Source organism: Schistocerca nitens, chromosome 5, assembly GCF_023898315.1.
Source record: "Schistocerca nitens isolate TAMUIC-IGC-003100 chromosome 5, iqSchNite1.1, whole genome shotgun sequence".
Classification (NCBI taxonomy): domain Eukaryota; kingdom Metazoa; phylum Arthropoda; class Insecta; order Orthoptera; family Acrididae; genus Schistocerca; species Schistocerca nitens.
The window spans coordinates 204,594,367-204,621,651 of NC_064618.1; the positions used below are offsets into that span (position 1 = coordinate 204,594,367).

Consider the following 27,285-nt stretch of genomic DNA (forward strand, 5'->3'; position numbering starts at 1 on the left):
CTTAACATCTGTCATCAGTCCCCTAGACTTAGAACTACTTACACCTAACTAACCTAAGAACAGCACTCACATCCATGCTTGAAGCAGGATTCGAACCTGCGACCGTAGCAGCAGCGCGGTTCCAGACTGAAGCGCCTAGAACCGCTCGGCCACAACGGCCGGCGTGAGTGCGACATTCGATTCTGCAGTGGCTTTTGAAGAACTCTTCAATGACCGCTTGTCACGATGACTCCGCGGTGTTTTAGAGGAAGATGGTTTTTCCACTTGCTCTGAATGCGGTGTAAGTCTTCGATAGAGTGCCTCTTGAAACACCAAAGACTTCCTCTACCACGGTTAAAGCAGCACCCTCCATCGAAAACCAGTTTCCCCATGTTAGATTTTAATTTAACTCTAACAGATTAAAGTGAAAGTATGTGTATTATTTTTTAGTTATACTATTACTACTACAGCTGCTGCTGCTGTTTGCACTCCTGTTGCTGGAAATACCACTACAGTTATTGTTGAATTAATAACTGCTCCCAAACAAATGTTGAAGACAATATGGGCTAAAGAACGTTTATAAATGTGTGGGGTTTCTGAAGCCCTGCTTATGCATTCACGGTGTATGGGTAAACGTATTGAATTATACAAAAAACTTAAAAGGGTATCTCGTTCAGACTTGATAGGAGGAATGTCACAGTGTTAGTGAAAGAGTACTGGAAAGCAGTTTGAAATCAAACAAAAAATTATAGAATTTTTTTAAAAAATGAAGACATACAAGGGCCTCGGAGGCCCTGTATATGCATCCTAGGGTTAAAAGGATGTTGTGGTTCACACAATCAAATGCCTTTGACAAATCACAGAAAATTCCTGCTGCTTGTAATTTGTTATATAATGAATTAAGTACATTTTCACTGTAGGTGTAAATAGCCTTCTCGTTATCAGAACCCTTCATAAATCCAAACTGTGTTCTTGATAATATGTTATTTGTGGTCAGATGGTTGAGAAGCTGCCTGTACATTTCTTTTTTTTAAGAATGCTGGCAAAAGTGAAATCGATTCACTTCTCTTGCTGACTCACCTTATAGTGGATGTGACACAGCGTTGTATACAATGGTTCTGTATTCAAAACGAGAGCTTGCCGACGTGGTGTTTACGTACGAAAAGTCAAATGGCAGCGCGCGGCCGACAGCGAGGTAGTATGAGGACGCCTAACGCCCGCTGAGAACAACCACAGCATGCAGTGTTTCGACGTTTGTCTGAGACACGGTCGTTTCAGGAAGTAGGAAATCATGAAAGACGTACCAGAAACGTTTGGACCCCGGACTTGGTTGCGTATGCACTTGTCAAGTATATTTAAGATATATTTAACATATTTCACACCTATTTGCACACATCCCACTGTATCTCTAGCGAATTTCTTCCTGCAGTTTCATTTCCACACTGTTAGATATTTATGACATGTCCTGTACGATAATAGAATATGGCGGATCGAGTACAGCCAGTGACATGTGACTACTGTCTGCGAAATGAGCTGTGAACAGAATTGGGAGTAAAGAAGGAATAAATTACAATGACACGCATGATACGGTAGTTTCCCACGCGTCTCAGAGTTTCATGTCATGTCTCCTGAACTGTGTGTCGTAGCATGATATTTTGGTCGCTATATTCAACGGTCTATGTGGATACTGTCTGAAAAGTGTGGCGAGTAGAGTTAGTAGCATCGAAGTAGTAAACTAAAACTACTTCTTTGATGTTGCAGCTTTGCACGCATTAAAGTGTTTACGACATCTCCTGAATAATGTGTTGAACAGTGGTATAACTTTCCAATTTCATTCATTAGAATATGCGAATACTGTCAGAAAACGTGTCGAGAATACAGTTAATAGGATAGAAGCAATATATCAAGACGTTATGTTTCATCCTACAGTTTTGCTGCATGAACAGCCAAAATGTAGTACGCGATAATCTTTTTCCTTTCGTCGTTGTGTGACGTTGTCGCGAAAAAAGGTGCATGAAGGCTTGAAAGAATATGTAAAGTTTGTTGAAAATCAATCAGTCTTCTCATTCTCAAATACTGTTTCTCTAAAGTGTGGGTATTCAAGCGTCATGAGCGACACTGTTCTTTCACCCCCACCCCTAAGCTTTTGGTAAGTAGGTTGTCCTACCTCCACAGATTCTCTCTAAGCAGCAAGTAATATGTGTAAAAAGTTTGAGGGAAATAGGTCCAATGGTTTCGGAAGACATGTGGAAACAAACATCCATTTATATAAGATGTATGGACCCATTTCCGAATTCCTAGTATGTGGAAACCGGGTCTCAAACATTTTCAGTTTAATCAGATTAATTATTTTCCGCATACGGAGACATGCTATTGACCAATAAAACCGGAGTGCTATTCTAATTGATGACCGCTCAACACTATGTCCAAATTTGGTCGGACATGGGAGTAAGAAGCTTACGTCGCACTCGATAGCATCACAGAAGGGGTAGTACTGAGTTCTGGGGACAAGGAGGATGGGAGCATAGAAGCATTCTCTTGTCCATGGAATGTTCCTCAAATTATGTTGGTGCACTTTATGGTGAAGGTACAGGGGCCTTCATGGGGGCTGAAGGCTAGCAGCAGCTTGTACATGACCGGGAAGTATTTTCTTTTACTGTTCGCTGGCGAGAAACGATGCCAGACGCATTAGTACTTGGCTGATGAATCGTGAACATCTACCACTACTTTTCTGCCTGCGTGGGGAAATGTTGACGTATTACATGTAGCCGTTAGATGCATTCTCACCCTACCATCTGCGTGTGCTGGGACATATTCACCTCCTTCCAATATTTAAACAAATATGATTTTATATTAACAAATACGGAGATAGTAAATCACGGGAACAACTTAAATAGCTCATCGCTTCACTACGATTTGCATTATTTTAACACTTGATATCAGACTAAGAAAATGTCGCGTGTTACACTTTGTAGATAATAGCACTATAACAATAATAAACACCTCATTCAGTTTTCTGCACTCTAGTTAACGTTCAACAGGGGAACAAATTTTAAGTTCTCCCATAAATATAAATATGAGCGTAGACGAGTTAAAAAACTGGTTAAGAAACAGTCACTTATATCAAGGCAAGCACACTCCATGTAAAGATAAAATACACTCCTGGAAATGGAAAAAAAGAACACATTGACACCGGTGTGTCAGACCCACCATACTTGCTCCGGACACTGTGAGAGGGCTGTACAAGCAATGATCACACGCACGGCACAGCGGACACACCAGGAACCGCGGTGTTGGCCGTCGAATGGCGCTAGCTGCGCAGCATTTGTGCACCGCCGCCGTCAGTGTCAGCCAGTTTGCCGTGGCATACGGAGCTCCATCGCAGTCTTTAACACTGGTAGCATGCCGCGACAGCGTGGACGTGAACCGTATGTGCAGTTGACGGACTTTGAGCGAGGGCGTATAGTGGGCATGCGGGAGGCCGGGTGGACGTACCGCCGAATTGCTCAACACGTGGGGCGTGAGGTCTCCACAGTACATCGATGTTGTCGCCAGTGGTCGGCGGAAGGTGCACGTGCCCGTCGACCTGGGACTGGACCGCAGCGACGCACGGATGCACGCCAAGACCGTAGGATCCTACGCAGTGCCGTAGGGGACCGCACCGCCACTTCCCAGCAAATTAGGGACACTGTTGCTCCTGGGGTATCGGCGAGGACCATTCGCAACCGTCTCCATGAAGCTGGGCTACGGTCCCGCACACCGTTAGGCCGTCTTCCGCTCACGCCCCAACATCGTGCAGCCCGCCTCCAGTGGTGTCGCGACAGGCGTGAATGGAGGGACGAATGGAGACGTGTCGTCTTCAGCGATGAGAGTCGCTTCTGCCTTGGTGCCAATGATGGTCGTATGCGTGTTTGGCGCCGTGCAGGTGAGCGCCACAATCAGGACTGCATACGACCGAGGCACACAGGGCCAACACCCGGCATCATGGTGTGGGGAGCGATCTCCTACACTGGCCGTACACCACTGGTGATCGTCGAGGGGACACTGAATAGTGCACGGTACATCCAAACCGTCATCGAACCCATCGTTCTACCATTCCTAGACCGGCAAGGGAACTTGCTGTTCCAACAGGACAATGCACGTCCGCATGTATCCCGTGCCACCCAACGTGCTCTAGAAGGTGTAAGTCAACTACCCTGGCCAGCAAGATCTCCGGATCTGTCCCCCATTGAGCATGTTTGGGACTGGATGAAGCGTCGTCTCACGCGGTCTGCACGTCCAGCACGAACGCTGGTCCAACTGAGGCGCCAGGTGGAAATGGCATGGCAAGCCGTTCCACAGGACTACATCCAGCATCTCTACGATCGTCTCCATGGGAGAATAGCAGCCTGCATTGCTGCGAAAGGTGGATATACACTGTACTAGTGCCGACATTGTGCATGCTCTGTTGCCTGTGTCTATGTGCCTGTGGTTCTGTCAGTGTGATCATGTGATGTATCTGACCCCAGGAATGTGTCAATAAAGTTTCCCCTTCCTGGGACAATGAATTCACGGTGTTCTTATTTCAATTTCCAGGAGTGTAATTAGCAAGTTTACACACTGACTAGAACACGAAGATGAATATCAGGAAAGAGCACCTTCCGCAACACCTTACGGCGAGAGTTAACCTCCAATAAGTTCCTTTCTTTACAAAACAAATTGGAAATTGACAAATCTATACTCAAAGGACCCGCACTCGATCTGAACACCCCCAAAAAGGCAGCTTAATGGCTACCTAGAGTAACAAATTAAGAATAGCATGCTTATAGATTGACTAGAATAAAGAAATAAAGAACACATACACGGCTTCTGGCTGCCGACAAACTGTGTTATGCTATTGAGCGGTGATTAATTTAAAATAGTCACAACATACGCTACCCAGGTTAGCGGCGTATTTAAAGACACGCGTCGAGCAAGGACCCTGGTCAGAAGGTAATCAAAACTATCAGGATTCCCTTACACGGCAGACGTGACAGCACGTCCGTTCATACTCCAGAATCAACTACCGCACTATAAATCAGTTACATTTCAGATAATATTTGCAATATACTGAAATACCTTTGTTTACCACAGGCCTTAATTAGTTAGCATGTTAGGCTCTGTTACTGAAGCCAGGCAAATGCGGTAGCAAGTTATGGTCTACAATTCTACATTGTCATTTAACACGCGTCGTGACGAGGAAAAGGAAGAACCCAGCTAATTAATTGAAAGCCACTACTTGGATTCAGTATTTGACGATGCACTCAAAATCAACGGACAAAGGTGAGAGTCAAAAAAATGGTTCAAATGGCTCGGAGCACTATGGGACTTAACTTCTGAGGTCATCAGTCCTCTAGAACTTAGAACTACTTAAACCTAACTAACCTAAGGACATCACACACATCCATGCCCGAGGCAGGATTCGAACCTGCGACCGTAGCGGTCACGCGGTTCCAAACTGAAGCGCTTAGAACCGCACGGCCACACAGGCCGGCGGTGAGGGTCAAATTTACACTCGAAACCAGCATACGCAGAACACGAGCATAAGGTGAACATTAAATAAACTGCTCCTTGTTCAGTCATTTACACACCGATGAAACAAATAATCTTCACCGAATTACTGCAGACGCCGGAATCCCCAGTCGCTTGCAAATAACGCAAAATAATGGTCAAAAAGTCCTACTTTAAGTCCAGCGATATCCGTACGATAGGAGTTCCAATGGACAACCAGGCCTCATCCCCTTTGATCGCTTTCAGACGTTAGCAATTACAGTCCCTCCTCCAAAACGAGACTCTCTCGAAAACACGGCAGGCAGCCGGCCGCAGCAACGCCACAGCGCCCGCTGGCCAAGGTAAGGAAACAGCAGAGTGCGAAGCGGGAGTTTCAAAAGGAACGCGCTACACACAAGGAGGAAACTCAGAGAACCAACCGTGGCATTTCGTCACTGTTCATGTACTAACGTTTAATCACGGCTCATCAAACCCAGCACCTTCCTTTTGTTACGTAATCTGGTTGTCGTATGACTGTGTTCTCGCGTATGGTGAACAGAATTACATTACTGGGACGGTGAAACCTATAGCCACTAACGAGGAAATTATTCTGAGTGATCTCGGCTTCGGCCTGGATGGTCCAACATTGACCCTGGTAGTGATTTGTTACGCATTTGGTCCATCGGTCGGTTAGAACCCGCAGACTCACTGTTGATCCTAATCAACGGAGTTTTCACTGGTGGTGGAGGATTCTCATAGATGAGACAAGTGAAAAGTCCAGAACATGAAAATTCTCAGTGTTTTCACATCGTCCATTGCACACGAACTCGTCGTAGTCAGATGCCGTGATACTGTCTGTGTAATTAGTTCTGCGCACTACTGCCACATTACCGACCCGTACATGACGACATCCGTGCTCTGTGAGCGTCGAGAACACACTCTCTCCAACAATACAGTGCGTTTTGACGGTATATCCCTCTATTTCCCAATAACTTAACCAATTATTACGTTGGAACAGTTTGGGTGGTATCGGATGTGGTAAATTAGAGTGATGTGCTTGATGTTAACATAAAATTATGATCTGTGAGTGCTACAAATGTTCTTTTTTTTAAGACTTTGACCGATATATTTCTACAATCACGACGACGTTAAGTTAAACAATGGCTAGCAGATTAATACAGGGTGATTTTTTCCACCGTGTACAAATTCTAGGGAGTGATCGATGAGAGGATAAGGAACAAAAAGATCTAATGAACTTATGTCCAGAAATGCATGGTTTTCCATGATAGAGACCATTTATTCAATCATACTTCGTTACAGAGACCGCGGTCTAACACGCGCTGTACCAGGCAGCCGCAGTCACAGTATGAGTTGCAAACGGTGTCCATGTACCTCAATGCAAGAGTGTACTCGTCGTAGCGAGTTCTGCCTCATTCCTTCGCATTGTCCAGGCTGCATCTGAACAGTATCAAAGGCAGTATGAATACGCTGCTCCAGTGTCTCCATACCTGGATTTGGTTCTGCAAACATCATACTCCTGAGAAGGCTCCGTAACCAGAAATCCCACAGGTATTGATCAGGTGAACGATCAGGCCATGAAACTGAACCCCCTCGTCCGATCCATCGACCAGGGAAGAAACGATTGACATACGTCCGGACGTTAACAGCGATGTCGGCTGGAGCACCGTCATGTAGCAGCCACCCAACCCTTCGAATTATCAATGGAATCTCTTCCAGCAGGGGAGGCAAAGTCAACCGCAAGGAACGTCGATAGTTCCGGCGACGTGGAAGGAAAACTGGTCTCAAATTACGGTCGCCAACTATCCCGACCCACACAGTCCAGCTGCACCGATGCTGATGATTCGCTGTCACCATACCATGGGAATTTCGCATACTGTCCCAGAGATGACTGTTACGAAAGTTGAAATGTCACTCTTTGAAGATGGCCTCGTCTGTCAAAAGGATGGATGACGCAAATCTCGGAATCGTGGTTGCCTGGAGAAGAAACCAGTGACAGAACTGCTGCCGATGTGCAAAATCTGTCGTTAGTAAGCCCTGCACACGCTGTAAGTGATAATGGTTTTAACAGTTGTCATGGAGAATGTTCCACGCGGTCATTTGGCTTACCCTGTACTGGTGGGCCAACTGTCTGGTACTGACATGGCAGTCGCCTTCCACAGTCTTCATCACATTTTCCTCACGTAAAAGGCTCACCCTAAATCCCTGGAACGATTTCATCGAATTCCGTCCACATATTAGTTGGTATCTGAAAACAATTACTGTGGGAGGAAGAATTACAAGGCTAGTACTGGGGTAATCCTGATAACGCCGAGAGAGAAGGGGGTATGAGGGGATGGACAGCTAGTGCGAGGGGGGGGGAGGAGGAAATAGACAGGTGGTAGGAACAGATACAGAGATAGGAGTGGGGGAGTGGGACAAAAAGAAGGGAGAGGAGAAGGCGGACAAGGAAAAGAAAGAGGGGGAGAAGGCGGGTGGAAGACATAAGCACACAGAGGATGTAGGAGCGGATGAAGAGAGAGGGGGAGGAGGAAACTGCCACAGAGAGGAAAGAGGAGTTGAACAGAGAGAGAGAGAGAGAGGAGAGGTGGAGATAGGTGGATAAAGGAAAGAGGAGGGAGGAGGAGATGGACAGGATGAGGCACAGGAGGAGAAGACCAGACATGGAAGGGGGAGGAGTTGGAATTAGAAGTGTGAGAGGAGACGAACGTTTAGGGAAGAAAAACATCGATGCTTGTCGGAGGAGGAAATGGACAGAAAGAGGGGTGGAGGAGAGAGACAGTGAGAGGGCAGGAGGAGATCGACACAGACGGAATGAAGCAGGGACAGGCAGATGGGGAAGGAGAAGATATAATAACAGAAGATGGGAACAAAGTAATTAGTAGTGACGGATATTCAGTTAGTCTATAAGGACTTCTTAAGTAATAGAACCCAGTACGTTTTCCACGATGGTGAGTGTTCATCGGAGGTGAGGGTATCATCTGGAGTGCCCCAGGGAAGTGTGGTAGGTCCGCTGTCGTTTACTATCTACATAAATGATCTTTTGGATAGGGTGGATAGCAATGTGCGGCTGTTTGCTGATGATGCTGTGGTGTACGGGACGGTGTCGTCGTTGAGTGACTGTAGAAGGATACAAGATGATTTGGACAGGATTTGTGATTGGTGTAAATAATGGCAGCTAACTCTAAATATAGATAAATGTAAATTAATGCAGATTAATAGAAAAAAGAATCCCGTAATGTTTGAATACTCCATTAGTAGTGTAGCGCTTGACACAGTCACGTCGCTTAAATATTTGGGCGTAACATTGCAGAGCGATATGAAGTGGGACAAGCATGTAATGGCAGTTGTGGGGAAAGCGGATAGTCGTCTTCGGTTCATGGGTAGAATTTTGGGAATATGTGGTTCATCTGTAAAGGAGACCGCTTATAAAACACTAATACAACCTATTGTTGAGTACTGCTCGAGCGTTTGGGATCCCTATCAGGTCGGATTGAGGGAGGACATAGAAGCAATTCAGAGGCGAGCTGCTAGATTTGTTACTGGTAGGTTTGATCATCTCTCGAGTGTTAGGAAATGCTTCAGGAACTCGGGTGGGAGTCTCTAGAGGAAAGGAGGCGTTCTTTTCGTGAATCGCCACTGAGGAAATTTAGAGAACCAGCATTTGAGGCTGACTGCAGTACAATTTTACTGCCGCCAACTTACATTTCGCGGAAAGACCACAAAGATAACATAAGCGAGATTAGGGCTCGTGCAGAGGCATATAGGCAGTCATTTTTCCCTCGTTCTGTTTGGAAGTGGAACAGGGAGAGAAGATGCTTGTTGTGGTACGAGGTACCCTCCGCCACGCACCGTATGGTAGATTTCGGAGTATGTATGTAGATGTAGATGTAACGTAAGAGCATCATCTGCTACTTAATGAATAGTTTTTAATTGCTATTTTTGTCATGACGCCGTAAACCGATCAGTATAGAAGAATATCAGACAGTAATCCATTACCGAAAGGAGCAGAAGATATATTTACTTACGCAAGAAATTCAAGCTCAAATGTTTCATATATCAAAATTCATGAGATAATGCACTGACACACGAAGCTAACAATATTCAACTAAAGTATTTGAGTCAGAAGATTTCTAAATACTGCATAGCACTTACATGGGTTTTAACAGGATCACAGTCGCGGTAGGTGGCATAGAGCAGAAACCCAGTAAAGACGCTGATGACCTTCATGAGGATTATGCCAAAGGTGAAGCCAGCCAGGGTCCTGCGAAATGAAGCTTAAATTAGTAATTAATTAATTTCTATACAAACAGATTAAATACTGTTCAACATTTTTCATTGCTTCCCGAATGTAGACGAGTCGCCTGCTAACGATGATAAGTTGTCTCTAAGATAAACTTGTATGGATGCAGCACGCAGCAAGTACTACAGCTATTATTTGCACAGTTATCCGTTCTCTTAGATACAAATGAACTTCATGCGACTGCTAGTAACATTGCCCGTTCTGTAAGGTAAGGACAGAAGGAAATCGATAGTGGTCCAAGGAAACAAACTGATATCGTCTCGACTGCGACATTTCCTGTACTTTTGTAAAAAAATTCTAGTAATCAGGTGTTTACTGCTTCACTAACACGTGTAATCAATTAGTCAGAAACAAACTACAGAACGGAACCTGTTGGGGGCCTGGTTAATATTCCCGACTCCCACAAGTCGTCCTTGATAACAGTGCTCAAGTAAGATTTCGGTGATTTCTCTAGTCAAAATAAGAGTGGTTCCCATCGACACTTCGAATTTTCTTACTGTCATTAACTTGTCGAACGGTTGTTCCGACTGAATAGACTTTCGTGTTGACGGGACGTTAGGGCTTAAATCCCCTCCATTTTTAACTGTAGGTAGTATTCACCTTTAAAATAAGAAGCCCAGAAACAATATCCCATTCCTCTGCAGATATTCAAACTCCTGTGCTCTCGCTCTCTTTCGGGGATAGTAGACAGAATGCATCTCGCACGAAATTCCCATACTATACATATAGTTAAAATGTAAATCACGTTACGTGGAAGATGAATGAAATCAATTTCTGAGGTGGCTTTAGAAACTAAAACTGCACTAACAGAAGATTTATAAGTAGAAAGCGTCGTCATAAATTTTAAGCAGTGGAGCCATTACCTTCCAAGAATTTTCCAACTTACTGTCAAAGTGTTGTAGCAGCGCGGAGTGGCCGCGCGGTTTGAGGCACCATGTCACGGAATGCGTGCCCCCCCCTCCCCCCCCGTCGGAGGTTCGAGTCCTCCCTCGGGCATGACTGCGTGTGTTGCTCTTAGCATAAGTTAGTTTAAGTGGTGTGTAAGTCCAGGGACCGATGATCTCAGCAGTTTGATCCCTTAGGAAATCACACACATTTGAATTTGTTGTTTGCTTTGCAGCGGTCACCCAAGTTTCCCTATCTAAGCAAAACAAGTATTTGCAATTCTGACCCCATCATCGATTTTCTGTTTGACACTCTTTGTTGTTCTCTCCAGTTTTCTAGTATACTACTACATCGGTTCGCGTATCCTAGGAATCTTAGCAACTGTAGTTCCTATGCCTATCATATACATTTACTCCTTCTTTGTGATACCGCTTCACTTTATACGATATGAATCGTTAATTTTTAGCAATGCTCACATGCAGTAGATTTCGGAAGTCTCTAGCTTTTTTTTTTTTTTTTTTTTTTTTTTTTAGTACGCCGAACAAACCTTCAGTTTCAGCATCTTGCCTATTAATTTTGTACCAGTATTGTACCTTTGATGGTAGCACATTCGCAAGCCATTTCAGCTACACTCCAGATATATAAAATTTAGGCAGAGTGTCCGCTGATATGAAACTTCCTGGCAGATTAAAACTGTGTGCCGGACCGAGACTCGAACTCGGGACTTTTGCCTTTTGCGGGAAAATGCTCTACCAATACAAAATACATGGACATCGAAAAGAAATAGCAACACGAAAAACTAATTAATGTAGGATCACGAAATTTCGGCAATACTTTTGTCTAGGTAACATATTTAAGTGATAAACATTCCATGGAATGTTAACGTAAGCCCGAGATAAGCTACTGCAAAAGTTAAATGCAGGTAAACTGTGTTTTAGAGGTGCGGGATGTCTGATTGTGCAAGGGAGTTCCATGTTTTTGCAATTGGTCGCTCAATACAGGGACTGATAATGCTGGTTGTGGATGACGCTGGAGCTGTCGTACGACGACGTCCGATATGTGATCGATCTGAGCCAGATATGATGATCGAACATACCAAGGCCACTTATCGACACTGTGTAGAGCATGTTGTGTCACAACAGCGACATGCAGGCGAACGTTGTCCTTTTGGAAAACACCCCCAGGAATGCCGTTCATGAATGGCAGCACAACATGTCGAATCATCAGATTGATGTTCAGATATGCAGTCAAGGTGCTTGGGACAACTACGAGAGTTCTCCTGCTGTCATACGAAATTGCACCACAGACCACAACGCCAGGTGTAGATCCAGTGTGTCTGTCACCAAGTTGGCTGCAGGCACTCCTCTGGTCTTCTTCTAACGGACACACGACCATCACTGGCGTCGAAGCAGAACCAGCTGTCATCAGAAAAAACAGCAGACTTCCACCCTGACCTCCACCGAGCTCTCGCTTGATACCACTGAAGTTGCAAACAGCGGTGTTTTGGGCTGAGCGTAAGGTACGATATACGAGGGCTGTCCAGAAAGTAAGTTACGATAGATCGCGAAATGAAAATCACAGTGAAAATCAGAAATGTTTCATTTGTAACAGTTAGCTACACCTTTCAGTTACTTCTCTATGTAGTCGCCGTTCTGACTCAGACATTCGTCGTAGCGTTGTACCAACTTTCCAACACCCTCATCATAGAAGGCAACCACCAGTGCTATCTGCCAATACTCTACGCTGGCCTAAAGCTCATTGTCTGTGCCAAAATGTTGTCTTCATAGCCAGCGGTTCGTTTGAGCAGAGATAAAACTCAGTGGGAGACAATTATGGGCTGTGTGGTGTCACCGCTAGACACCACACTTGCTAGGTGGTAACTTAAATCGGCCGCGGTCCTGTAGTACATGTCGGACCCGCGTGTCGCCACTGTGTATTCGCAAACGTAGCGCCACCACAGGGCAGGTCACAAGACACGGACTTGACCTCGCCCCAGTTGTACGGACGACATAGCTTGCGACAAGACGTATCACGTCTTCCTCTCATTTGCCGAGAGACAGATTAAATAGCCTTCAGCTAGTCCATCGCTACTACCTAGCAAGGCGCCATGTGTATCATTGCTAATTGCTTACTACTATGCAAGAGATGTATTTCAACAAGAAGAACATCATTACAAGTTAAGTAGATGACAATCTCTCTTCTTTTCTTTATAGTTTTTCATCCAGTCTCCTGTTTCAGAATTTACGCCCGTCTGCGTTAGTTTCGCGTGCACCTAGCCACTCATTGTGTCGAGACCTTAGGGAATCGACACAACAATATTTTGGCGCCGAGGAGTGGTGCCGCGCCCACGTTGCAGTCTTTGTGTTCTATTTGCTCTAATTTGCTTGTGTCATGGCTTCGCCGCATTCTCCAGATGTACTGTCCGAATTTTTTCGCTTGCAGAATCAGCAGACGCAGGCGTTATTGGAAGCCCTTGGACAGCTCGTCCAGGGTCAACGTGCGCTGCAAACCGATGCGGCGGCAGCCGCTTCTTCGCTACCGCAGCCACACAACGCTGTCGCACCGCCATTTAGGCCCTTCGAGGCCACAACCGAAAGCTGGACTGAGTGGGCCGATCAGTTCAACTTCCACCTCACTGCTTATGGAATTCAAGGTAAAGAGCGGCAGCCGTTTTTGCTTTCTTGTGTCGGTGTGTCTACCTACCGGGTGATAGTGAAATTGTTTCCCCGACGCGACGTAGCAACTCTGACCTACGAGGAAATTTTGTCGGCTTTAGATGCCTATTTCAAAGAAACAGTAAATGTAGTTGCCAAACGGTATACGTTTTTTCGTACAAAACGTACGGCCGGTCAGACTAATAGGGAGTGGGTAGCAACTTTGCAAGGACTTACTAGAGACTGCGCGTTTGCCTGTGAATGTGGCCTCCCATATTCAGATACTATGGTGCGTGATGCAATTGCACAGAACGTTTCTGATGTTCGCATAAGGGAACAGATTTTGAAGCTAGTTAATCCCTCCCTGCAACAAGTGATAGACATTTTGGACAGGCAAGACACACTTGACTTTGCTCAGGAATCATTTGAAACTTCGCCAGCAGTGTGTCACATTAATCGGCCCGCCGGGCCCGCTGCACGGGACGCTAAGCGGCCCTCGCGCCCGACTTCGCTGCGGCCGCCTCGCTTGCAACCACGTGCGCCGCGTAAGCAAGCCAATGCAGTGAAATCTTGCCCGCGGTGTGCAACTAGACATTCGCGTGAAAATTGCCCGTCACGCCAAGCTATTTGCTTTTACTGTCAAAAGAAAGGACATGTACAAAGTGTTTGCCAGAAAAAGTTAAGATCAGACAATCACACAAATTCCAGGCCTTTTGCTTCGCGCCGGAATCGAACCCAGGACAATCAGGCTCGTGGACCTTCGCCCATGGACATTCATGTAGTTCATGCCCACCCGTCCAGTGACACTTTAGCTAACAGTGACTGTGTTCGTCCCACCCAACGTGTGCGTCGACGTCGCCGGAAATCCCGTAAAGTTGCCAGTGCTTCTGGACCTGTATCAGTTCAACTTGCACGAGACAGTCGCTCTTGTCGTCAACAAGACAATAAACTTTTTGTGGACTTAGACTTTGCAGGAAAAGTAATACCATTCCAGCTCGATACCGGAGCTGCAGTTTCCTTGCTCAATCACGACACGTACAAACAACTGGGCGCCCCGCCATTGCGTGCCGCAAATGTTACGTTAACTAGTTACTCAGGACAGCATATACCTGTGTTAGGACAGTGCAGCCTTATTGCAACATACAAGGGACAGACAAAACTTGTGTCATTTTATGTTCTTCGTTCCTCTAGTGCAGTGAACTTGTTTGGATTAGATTTGTTTCAATTGTTTAATTTGTCTATAGTGAATCAGGTCCTATCAGTGAATCAGACTGTGCCTTCCGCCAGTGTTTCTAGTCTTTGTGAAGAATTTGCAGACATTTTTGCACCGGGCCTTGGTTGCGCTAAGAACTATGAAGCGCATTTGGAACTGAACGACAACGCGCAACCGAAATTTTTCAGAGCGCGCAATGTTCCCCACGCATTGCGTGATGAGGTCGCACGAACATTGCACGATTTAGAATCTCAAGGTGTCATTGAACGTGTGCAGGCTTCTCTCTGGGCCTCACCCTTAGTCATTTTGCCAAAACCTTCCGGAAAACTGAGACTTTGTGTGGACTTCAAGGCAACTGTGAATCCGCAACTTGTGACTGCTACTTTTCCTTTGCCCCGCCCGGAAGATCTTTTTGACAAACTGTGCCCGGGAAAATATTTTTCAAAATTGGACCTAGCAGATGCGTACTTGCAAATACCTGTGGACGACGAATCCCAGCGCGTCTTAGTGGTAAACACGCATCTTGGCTTGTATCGCTTCAAAAGACTGCCATTCGGGTGTGCATCCGCCCCTGCTTTGTTTCAGCAATATTTACAAACTGTTTGTGCGTCGGTCCCTACAGCTGCGAACTATCTGGACGATATTGTAATCTCAGGACAGACAGAAGCAGAACATTTGCAAAATCTCCGAACATTATTTCAGGTATTGCGTCAGAATGGTCTTCGCTTGAGGAAGGACAAATGTGTGTTTTTTGCTCGTGACTTACCGTACCTGGGGCATGTCATAAATGCCCAAGGTATACATCCGAGTCCAGAGCACCTTCGTGCCATTCAGGACTTGCCGTCACCGCAGAACTTAAAACAGCTACAGAGTGTGCTGGGTAAGGTAAATTATTATTCAAAGTTTGTGCGCAATGCTTCTTCCATTTCAGCTCCGCTTCATCGCTTACGCCGTAAAGGTGTTCCGTTCGTCTGGACGACGGAATGCGAACGCGCCTTTCGCCAGTTGAAATCGGCGTTACTTTCCAATACTTGCCTTACGCCATTCGATCCCCGAAAACCCCTTTTGTTGTTGGTTGATGCATCGGATTTCGGGATCGGTGCTGTGCTTGCACACAAAGATGGCTCGCATGATCGCCCTATTGCCTTTGCGTCCAAATTGCTCTCATCTGCGCAAAGAAATTATTCCCACATAGAGAAGGAAGCTTTGGCTCTTGTGTTTGGTGTTACCAAGTTTCATGACTTCTTGTATGGTCGTCACTTTACAATCATCACCGACCACAAACCTTTGACATCGCTTTTTCATCCGAACAAGCCTGTACCTCCACGTACAGCGCAGAAATTCATTCGCTGGTCGCTTTTTCTCTCGCAGTACCGCTACGATATCTTGTATCGGTCCACTGCTAAGCACGGAAACGCTGATGCGTTGTCCCGTTTGCCTGTTGCTGAGGATAAAGCATTCGATTCTTCCGAACTTGCTTGCGTGTTCATTGATTCGGAAGCCGATGACGTGGTCGCATCGTTTCCGATTGATTTTCGTCGTGTAGCTACTGCCACAGCTGCTGACCCTGTCCTTGCTCCCGTTTTGCGTTTTGTTGCTACGCAATGGCCCTTGTCAAAGTCACGGATCGAGGATCCTTTGGTTCGCAGATTTTTTGCTCACAAGGAGAGACTTTTTGTACGACGTGGTGTTTTGTTGTTGCGTTCCGATAATGATCAATCCCGAGTCGTGGTCCCACGTTCGCTACAGTCCTCTGTCTTACAGCTTCTTCACCAAGGACATTGGGGTATAGTGCGAACGAAACAACTTGCTCGACAGCACTGTACTTGGTTCGGAATCGATGCTGCGATTACGAATATGTGCTCCTCTTGCGTGGCGTGTGCCGAACAACAATCCGCACCGCCGCGGAAATTCTTTGCATGGCCGAAAGCCACTTCCCCTTGGCAACGCTTGCACATCGATTTTGCTGGTCCCTTCTGGAATGCTCGATGGTTGGTTGTGGTCGATGCTTTCAGTAATTTTCCTTTTGTTGTCCGGATGTCTTCCACGACGTCTTCTGCCACAATCCAAGCCTTGTCTGCTATCTTTTGCATTGAAGGTCTTCCGCAGACTATTGTTTCCGACAATGGCCCACAATTCATGTCCGCAGAATTTCAGTCATTCTGCCAGGCCAATGGTATTCAACATCTGACATCCGCGCCGTTTTCGCCTCAGTCAAACGGTGCCGCTGAACGATTGGTCCGGACTTTCAAGTCGCAGATGTTGAAGTTGAAAGAGTCGCATTCTCGGGAGGACGCTTTGTTGCTCTTTTTGTCCTCATATCGCTCTCAGCCCCGCGATGGTCGCTCGCCGGCTGAGTTGCTCCATGGTCGTCCTCATCGAACTCTGATGTCTTTGCTGCATCCGCCACATCAGGTTCCTGTGCAGCGGCAGACTCCTGCTTTTGCTCCTGGCGACGTTGTCTATTATCGCAACTATCGCGGTTCACAGCGTTGGCTCGCAGGGCGCATTCTTCGCTGCCTCGGCCGCGCGATGTATTTGGTTTTGGGGGCCTCTGGTGAGGTGCGTCGGCATCTCAATCAGCTGCGCCTCTGTCGTCGCCTGGGTTCTGCCGCTCCCCGTCTGCTTTCAGCGACGGAGCCGTCCGGTCAGCGCCTTGGGGACCCATCTACTGGCTCGCCTCATCCCCAGGTGTTACCGACGATGCCTTCCATTTTGCCTCATGGCGTCGCGCCGCCGCAGCCGCCGCCGGCGCCGCCCGCAGCGGACGCTTCGCTGCAGCCGCCTCGCGCCTCCCTGGGTCACGCGCCGCCGCTCGCTTCCCGTGACCAGCCGTCCTCCGCCATGGACCTCTTGCCCGCTCCGGACCAGATGTCGTCTTCGCCCGTCGGGTGCTCCGACCACATGGAGGTCGACCCTTCTGTCTCATTACGTGCGCATACACCTCATGTTGACGTGCACCCTGGACTAGGTTTGCAGGCGTTTCCTAGCTCCCCTCGGACCGAATGGCCGGGTGCGGGTGGCACAGCCTCGCCTGTTGTTAGGCTCCCCACCTCATCGCATACGTCAACATGGGGTCCTCCCCACGGCGGGCGGAAGCCTTATCTCACGACCGTTCGCCGATTTGCGGGGGAGGAATGTGGTGTCACCGCTAGACACCACACTTGCTAGGTGGTAACTTAAATCGGCCGCGGTCCTGTAGTACATGTCGGACCCGCGTGTCGCCACTGTGTATTCGCAAACGTAGCGCCACCACAGGGCAGGTCACAAGACACGGACTTGACCTCGCCCCAGTTGTACGGACGACATAGCTTGCGACAAGACGTATCACGTCTTCCTCTCATTTGCCGAGAGACAGATTAAATAGCCTTCAGCTAGTCCATCGCTACTACCTAGCAAGGCGCCATGTGTATCATTGCTAATTGCTTACTACTATGCAAGAGATGTATTTCAACAAGAAGAACATCATTACAAGTTAAGTAGATGACAATCTCTCTTCTTTTCTTTATAGTTTTTCATCCAGTCTCCTGTTTCAGAATTTACGCCCGTCTGCGTTAGTTTCGCGTGCACCTAGCCACTCATTGTGTCGAGACCTTAGGGAATCGACACAACAGGCTGTATTGTGGGTAACCAAACATTTCCAATTGAAACGATGCAGGAACATCTTCATTGCCCCTGCAGAACGAGGCTGAGAATTGTCTCGAAGAAGAAACCGCACGACAGTTATGTAATGTTGGCTGCATAGCTTCAGGGGAAAATTCTCACCAGGCCCTCGTACTTGGCGGGAGACACTATTTTCTATAACATCTTCACGCGCTCACTAAGAGCTCAGGAATGAAAAGAGCGACGTAATTCTACCTAGAGTCATACTAGAGACACTGCCCAACACATCTTTGCAAAGCTTTATCGGATTTTCATAGTCGTTTCCATTTCGCGACCGATCGTAACTTACTTTCTGGACAGCCCTCGTAGTGCGTATAACTTGGAGCTGTTCTTGAAGTAACCGACTTGTAACAGTTCATTGCGTGACTGTGCTGCCAACTGCTGCACATATAGTAAAATGTGCCGGAGCCATGGGCCGAATGCGATATTCTTCCTTCTCGGTAGTGCCACGTAAACGTCCACACTCGGTCCTCTTGAGACCATACGTTTTCGTGACCACCGATGCCAGCAGTCATATATAATGGCTACATTTCTGCCAGGCCTTTCTGCAGTATCGCAGAAGGAACATCCAGCTTCTCGTAGCCCTATTACTTGACGTCTTTGAAACTCTGTGAGGTGTTGATACTGGCGCCTTTGTTGCCTTAAAGGCGTTATTGACTACCATCAGCTTACGAAGTCCAGTCACAAAGGTAACCAACGCTCATGAGCTTTACAGCGTGTATTTAAAGCAAACGGGATTTGCATTCTGAAAGTGGAGCTACTAACGCATTCTTACACGACTGACGCTTAATCTGAATGGAGAAATCTTTCAGATCTAGAAACACGTTTATTAACTTCTGTTTACTTCGAACAACTCCGTCTTGTTGTTGCGACTTTTTTCCGTTAGTGTATTTGCAACTCAACTTGAATTTAACTGGTCTGGCAAAATCTTTCTTATACCACTGGTGAGAGTTATAATGTCCGTTGAAAGTTGTGAGAATTGTTTATGGTCCACTGTAGTTTTCTTACGATTCTGGAAAATATTTTCCACTGGATTGGTCGGCTGTTCCACATCCAAGAGATACATTACAACATTTTTTTACATCATATTAAGATTAATTATGGTCACCAACTTTTTGCTCATCTTTGAAGAAGGTATCCATCTTTATTCCTACGTAGGTACACTAACATCCATTACTTAATGTATCCTCAAGATCTATCTGCACGTATTACGTCACGAGAATACTGTACAAACTAAAGAGTAGTAGAACAACTCTGAACATATTACATGCATTTTATGGTACTACATGACTGTTTGCTCACCTGTAACAGATAGTGAGGCAGAGAACTTTGGCAGTGACTCTAACCACGTGTTGTTTGCATTTTGTACACCCTGTCACACGAAAGGAAGATAGCTATTCAGACACATTTGGATGGTATTACGCAAAACATTTGGATGATATTACGCATAGTCAAATCGTTGGAAAATTAAAGAATGGATGCAGTCAGCCATCCTACGTGTTCTAAGTAGAAAACTGACGGCAGCTGGTCGTACGTCTGCCTTAAGGAGCCTGTCACCGCCTTCGAGAGGCGCTGATCTGTGAGCTGGGCAACCCACTAGTCCCTTCATAAATGAAACTCGTGGCGAGAACTGTAACATGAGTGGAGCAGACGAATAGTATCCTGTTATAGTATTTTAATATGGATAATGACTATCATTACATACAGTGTCCAGTCACATTAGTACAGCCATTTGTCAAATGCCTGCGTAACAATCTTTTGCAGTGCGGACCGCTGCGGTTTGTACAGGAAGAGAGCTAATGAAGTTCTGGAGGTGACGGACGGAGATGTGAAGCCATGCAGACTCCAATGTTGTTGCCAGCTGGGCAAGGTTCCTCGGTTGAGGATCCTAGGCCCGAACATCCCGATCGAGGTGGTCCCATAGAGTCTCGATTGGGCTTAAATTGCCAGGGCAGTACGGTAAACTCATGGTCGTTATCTTCGAACTACGTGTATACACTATGAGCTGTATGACAAGTTGGACTGTCTTGCTAGCAGATACTATTGTGACTAGGAAAAACAAACTGCATATAGGGGTACATGTGGATAGATACATACATGTGCTGATCCATTGTGCCTTTCCAAATGAAGATATTAGCCAGGGAATGCATCGAAAACATTCCCCACCCCATAAAGCATGCACGGTTTTTGATTTAAGACATTGCATGCCGTATGCGCTATTGGTCATTTGTTTGATGCAGTATAAATCATCATTCATCTGAAAAGGCCAGCCTGTCTCCACACATTGGTCGTCCAGTTGCGGTAGAGACTTACAGATTCCAGCCTTCCTTACCCATGAACAACATTATAAATAAGTGCACGAACCAGGCACTTGCCACGGAGGCAAATGGCAACGGTGACTGAACGGTCGTTGAGGACACATCATGGTACCGCCATGGTTCATCTGGGTTGTCAGGTGCTCATCATCAACAGGTCTATTCGCCAGTGCACATCTCCACAGCTGTCGTTCATGCCTATCATTTACGGCCCGCAGTTTACTGCAGAAGCCATAGCGCCAGTTTGGGACAACGCCATTTTGTCGTGCACGGCGGCATGCGAACAGATTGCAAACTTAATCGTTTCGGAAATCCTTCCACCCTTGGCCAATTTGCCAATGATCATGTGCTTTTGGACGTCAGATAATTCGCTCGGTTTCCGCATTACGACAACGGCTGCAACGTTTTCCCACCCCGCACCCCTGACACGCTTTATATACCCTCTTCTGCTGATGCTGCCACCTCATGTCTGTGACTGGTTATTGCTCGTTGACGTCGAAAATAACTGTTGGCCACAACAATGCGAGATGGCGGTCACGACAGTGCGACTGTACCATGTATCTCACCTCGAGCGAACTGCACTCGTTCCGGCCGCTGGAACCGCACCTGGTACATAAAAAGGGCGGAGAGAATCTTCTTAAAATACCCAAGCACCACTCCGGCCGCGCCGGCCGGAGTGGCCGTGCGGTTCTAGGCGCTACAGTCTGGGACCGCGCGACCGCTACGGTCACAGGTTCGAATCCTGCCTCGGGCATGGATGTGTGTGATGTTAGTTAGGTTTAAGTAGTTCTAAGTTCTAGGGGACTGAAGACCTCAGAAGTTAAGTCCCATAATGCTCAGAGCCATTAGAACCATTCCGGTCGCACCAGGTCCCTGCCATTTATGAAGTTTAATAGCCTTCACCATACCCGTCTGATGATGATCCTACTTGCGAGTGTGGGCTTGCATTATATATTTTTGGATAGTTTATTCTAGCGCATGAACTCCGTAGCAGAGATCGAGATCATGACTTGGTTGCAGCCCAGCTGCCCTCCCGTGACTGTTCGCTAGCCACAGTGTTTTGGCATACCTGCAGGGATGCAGATGTATGGATCTCAATTTTATGTGATGAATAATGATGCCCGACAGCACAGACCTAGCCTGGAAAAGCCCGACAGCACAGTGCTGGCCTGGTAGATGGGTGCCCGAAACCTGAGGACACCTCATCTGTTGACGATTGAACGCCTATGTGGTTGTAACGCATTTCTGACGCCCAGAGGGTATGCGTCCACTGGAACCACAAACTATTCTGAATAGCCAGAGTGAGAAACTAACAGTCTTAGTATGCCATTAGCTGTGAAACCGAACACTATAAGTATTACTTCCCTTTCTTTAACCTGTGTCACATAGCATACACAGTGATTGTTATTAACGTTTAAAAAACCCCTAAGCGACGTAGATGGCACTGAGAAAAATTTATAGGGTAGTAATACTACGTTCTTGAAATAAAGAGAGATCTTCGACAAGGCATACACTATTGTTCACTAAAACCTATCCTGATAACTCTAAAGGGTGATTCTTATTAAAGGTCCAAACCATCAAAGCGACATAGATGATGCTTAGACAAGTCACATGAGGTCGCAAATGTAAGGAAATACTTCAAAAATGATGAGAACTGTGGAACTTGTAACTCTTGGGGTATTTCCCAGCACTTTCGACCCCACGTGCCTTATAATAAAACACTTGTCTCATTGTCATCTAAGTTACTTCGGAGGTTTTTGAAGGGTTCTGAGAATCACCCCGTAGAGTTATCAAGATAGCCTTTACTGAAAAATAATGTATCCTTATCAAAGATCTCTTTTTATTTCAATGAACGTGCATTTCTACAGTATAACACAATTTTCTCTACGTTTTTCGCCATATCCTCAACTAAAATTTGATTATGTTTACTTTTGATACCTTTTTATCAAATGAATATCATCGTGCAGTTTTCATTTTTATTTTTCACTCATAAATGTAAGCTTGGTGACGTTTCCATGAACATACGATGCTGAGTTTGAATTGCGTATTAAACGCTTCACTACAAAATTATGCACTGGTTTCAAGATGACTCACTGACTTCTACTATGTTGACTGAGTCATAAACCGTAGTGTTCTATGAAAGTCACACACTGCCATATATCTCGCTCTTCATTTAAACGTTCATTTTTTCCACTTTATGCAACATTTTAATGTTTCGATGCCACTTGTGAACTCTTTCATCTAGAGTTTACTGTGACTTTTTATGTACATTTTTGTTAGTGTTGGCTATGTTACTCCAAGATTACTGAAGTTTTCAGTAATTAAGTTTACTTTTAGGCAGTTACTTTTTTGTTTTAATTCTATTTTCAACTGGCCACTCTCCTTTTGAATAATTTAACATCTCACAAATATTGTGCAATGCAACCTGCCTTCCATGCCTACGAAAACATGTCAATCTTTATTTCTCCTGTTTTTCAGTGTACTGGAAGACTTTAGAAATTCATGTTGTCTGCTTTGCTTAAATTAAAATTTACATGAATAAATTTACTTAAAGTAATTCTCATAACGAATTCAAGACATCTTTATTTCCCACAATTTCTAGCAGAATGTCTTGGCCATTATGTCCACCATAGTAATAATCTCTCATGAGCTCGTCATCTCTAAAGCATAGCCCCTTTTGATAGTATGGGATGTCTTCTTAACAATATTGCTTCCCATCTACCCTTCCTCAGGTACAGTTTTAGAACTAGGTCACTATGTCTTTTATCTGTTTCCTAAATCTAAGAAATAATTTGTGATATTTTTCTGATTTATCCCAAGTGATAAATGCTTTGTGTCATAGTACTGTGTGTAAGTCGTTGAAACTTATCACGGAATTCTAAGATCATTTCTCCTATGGGCTTCACTAACACAAAACTAACGTTTTGGAAAAATCCATAACGTTTACTATAGTGTTCCATTTTCGTATACAGAACTTTCACCCATTTTCATATATCTTACTGCTAAATTCCCATAAATTTAGGGAAGTTATCATCAAGAGTATTCATCATTGTCTTTCTAAGCTAGACATTTTTGAAGGTAGTTCGATATTGCGCTCCTCCAACTCAAGTCTTCAATTATTGGTTGAAAGTTTAGTGTCAAGTGTATATTGTTAGGTATGTAAGGGACAGAACGAAATCTGGTGCTGGCACATATACAACTCCTACAGAATACCTCCAAAGGGATGGGCAGGCTGAACATCCAATATGACGGACCGATTACCAGCAACAGTGTCAGGTGCCTCTATGAGACAGAGCGGAGGGATGTGGAGTTGATTCAGGACAAATGTGCGAAGTCTGGCGATCAGAAACTTCACGCTGCTGTCTCCTCCCCATTCCCAGCTAGATACTAGTGGTAAAAATTCTATGTACAATCAACAATGGAGATATGAACAAACCACCTCTTGAGTCTAGTGCCAATGCACAGGACTGCGCTACTGATATTGGCTACAGATGTGGGTGCCTCTCGTCCTCTGGGAGAACTCACTTTCGACAAGCCGCCAGGTCCGGCAGCGACATGAACTTCTGTACCATGCCCTGGTGGACAGCGCAGCCTCCTACGAAAGACCCCGTCGCGCCGATCACCACTGCCCAGAAGGAGCTCCGAACGAAGGGGTCCGGGGTCATCCTGCTCATAGAAAGTGCGAAAAGACATTTAGTATCCAGTCATGTCGTGGCAAATCCAAAATATGCAGGAAAAATATTCAAAATGCAACGACTAATTCTTACGTCCAGAAAGGACTGGCGTTTTGAAGTTTACAACTAGTAAGTAAAAAAAAATAATCACTTACATAATACGCCGCTAAGCGTTAGAGTCTTTATCTTTAAGGGGGAAAAATTCGTCGTTAGTTATCTTCAAGCAGAATTCGGCTGAGTGCTGCAAAGAAATAACAAAAAAGCTGATATACCGGGTGATCAAAAGTCAGTATAAATTTGAAAACTTAATAAACCACGGAATAATGTAGATAGAGACGTAAAAATTGACACATGCCTGGAATGAAATGAGGTTTTATTAGAACCAAAAAAACTAAAGTCACAAATTGTCCGACAGATCTCTTGCGCACGTCGTTTGGTGATGATCGTGTGCTCAGCCGCCATTTTCGTCATGCTTGGCCTCCCAGGTCCCCAGACCTCAGTCCGTGCGATTATTGGCTTTGGGGTTACCTGAAGTCACAAGTGTATAGTGATCGACCGACATCTCTAGGGATGCTCAAAGACAACATCCGACGCCGTCACAGTAACTCCGGACATGCTTTACAGTGCTGTTCACAACATTATTCCTCGACTACAGCTATTGTTGAGGAATGATGGTGGACATATTGAGCATTTCCTGTAAAGTACATCATCCTTGCTTTGTCTTACTTGGTTATGCTAATTATCGCTATTCTGATCAGATGAAGCGCCATCTGTCGGACATTTTTTGAACTTGTGAATTTTTTTGGTTCTAATAAAACCCCATGTCATTCCAAGCATGGGTGTCAATTTGTATCACTCTGTCTACATTATTCCGTGATTTATTCAGTTTTCAAATTTATACTGACTTTTTGATCACCCGGTACATTATCAAAGGTTCCTTTACAATGGAAGACACAAAAGTACTCCCCCATTTCACTTCTTCACCAAGCACAGAAAATGAGTGAGAAACAGATAAAATCACTGAAATTAAATATTCCTACTTTGACCGATAGTGTCCCTATTGGATTCTATGCAGAACATGAAGCTGCGTTAGCTTCCACTTTAACGATGTCATACCGCAGATCACTTGTACAAAACACTACCCAGTGTCCAAAAGAAAGCTATTATCACGCGCGTCCTTTAGCAGGGTACAGAATTAATCCAGAAAACTGCCGTCCAGTGAGCTCAATGCAGTCAGAAATCCCATCTAGGGCTTTCCTCACCTTTTTGATCAAGGATTTTTTTTCTAGTTCTTCCGACTGGTAGCACATGCAAAACGGCGTCCTCAGTTACATGGCGGATATACACTGAAGAGCCAAAGAAACTGGTGCACCTGCGTAACATCGTATAGGGCCCCCGCGAGCACGCAGAAGTGCCGCAATATGAAATGTCTGAAGTAGAACTGGAGGAAATTGAAACCATGAATCCTGAAGTGCTGTTCATAAATCCGTAAGAGTACGAGCGGCTGGAGATCTCTTCTGAATAGCACACTGCAAGGCATCCCAGTCATGCTCATTAATGTTCATGTCCGGGGAGTTTGGTGGGCAGCAGAAGTGTTTAAACTCACAATATTGTTTCTGGAGCCACTCTGTAGCAATTCTAGACGTGTGGGGTGTCACATTGTCCTGCTGAAATTTCCCAAGTCCGTCGGAATGCACAGTAGACATGAATGGGTGCAACTGATCAGACAATATGTTTACGTACGTGTCACCTGTCAGAGTCGTATCTAGATGTATCAGGTGTCCCATATCACTCCAATTGCAAACGCCCCACACCAGCACAGAGCCTCCACCAGCGAACAATCCCCTGCTGACATGCAGGGTCCATGGATTCTTGAGGTTGTCTCCAAACCTGTACAGTTCCATCCGCTCGATACAATCTGAAACGAGATTCGTCCAACCAGGCAACAACTTCCCAGTAATCAGCAGCCCGATGTCAGTGTTGACGGGCCCAGGCGAGGTGTAAAGCTTTGTGTCGTGCAATCATGAAGGGTACACAAACTGGCTTACAATTCTACGTTCAGACTCAATTAAATCTTCATAACCTGTCATTGTAGCAGCAGTAACCGTTCTAACAACTGCGCCAGACACTTGTCTTACATAGACGTCGGCGACCGCAGCGCCGTATTCTGTATTTGAATATGCATGCATATACAGTTTCTTTAGCGCTTCTGTGTTCCAATTTGTTTTCATCTGCAGTTTTTACTCTCTGTAGCTCCCTCTTGGACCACTAAAGTAACTTTCTAATATCTTAATAGATGTTCAGCCATCCTGGCCCTTCTTCTACTCATTGATCTCTATATGCTTCTTTCCTTGAGGATTCTGCGGAGTGCTTCCTCATTCCTGACCTTACCAGTCTACCTAAATTTCAACATTCCTCTCTCGCAACACATCAGGAAGGCTTCGATTCTCTTCTGTTCTATTTTTCTCACTTCGTGTCTCACTACTATACAATGGTGTGCCCCAAAAGCACATTCTCAGAAATTTCTTCTTCAAATTAAGACCTACGTTTGATACTGGTAGACTTCTCTTGGCCAAGAATAACCTTTTTGTTAGTGCTAATGAACTTCTTATGTCCTCCTTGCTCCGTCCGTCATGAATTATTTTGCAGACTAGATAGCACAACTCCTTTGCCTGTTTCTTATTCCAAACTCTGATATTAAGTTCCTCGCTGTTCTCGTTAGTGCTACTTCGCATTACTTCTTTCTTCGATTCACTCTCAATTCAAGTTCTGTACTCACTAGACTGTTCATTCCATTCAATACATCCTGTAATTCTTCCCCATTCTTACTGAGGATAGCACTGTCATCACGAATCGTATCACTGATATCATTCAACTTGAACATTAATCCCCCTCTTGAACGTGTCTTTTATTTCCGTCATTCCGTCTTCTCGTATAGCTTACCCCAACTTTTCAGGAGTTCGAACGCCTTGCACCATTTGATTCTATCTAACGCCTTTCTCACGTCGACAAATCCTATGAAAGTGCCTTGATTTTTCTTCAATCTTGCTTCCATTGTCAACAGCACCGTCAG

The 27,285-nt window shown here is 45.4% G+C and overlaps 2 protein-coding genes across 2 annotated transcripts in view; both read right to left on the reverse strand.

Annotated features, from left to right (window-relative positions):
- LOC126260859 (sodium-coupled monocarboxylate transporter 2-like) overlaps positions 1–9,768 on the reverse strand; it is a 52,785-nt gene extending 43,017 nt beyond the window's left edge. Inside the window, exon 1 of the mRNA XM_049958272.1 lies at positions 9,661–9,768. Within this exon, the coding sequence (XP_049814229.1) occupies positions 9,661–9,735 (75 nt within the window). The 5' untranslated portion in view covers positions 9,736–9,768. The remainder of the gene's footprint in view (positions 1–9,660) is intronic.
- Positions 9,769–24,059: 14,291 nt separating this feature from the next.
- LOC126260342 (sodium-coupled monocarboxylate transporter 1-like) overlaps positions 24,060–27,285 on the reverse strand; it is a 39,282-nt gene continuing 36,056 nt past the window's right edge. Inside the window, exon 6 of the mRNA XM_049957666.1 lies at positions 24,060–24,204. Within this exon, the coding sequence (XP_049813623.1) occupies positions 24,060–24,204 (145 nt within the window). The remainder of the gene's footprint in view (positions 24,205–27,285) is intronic.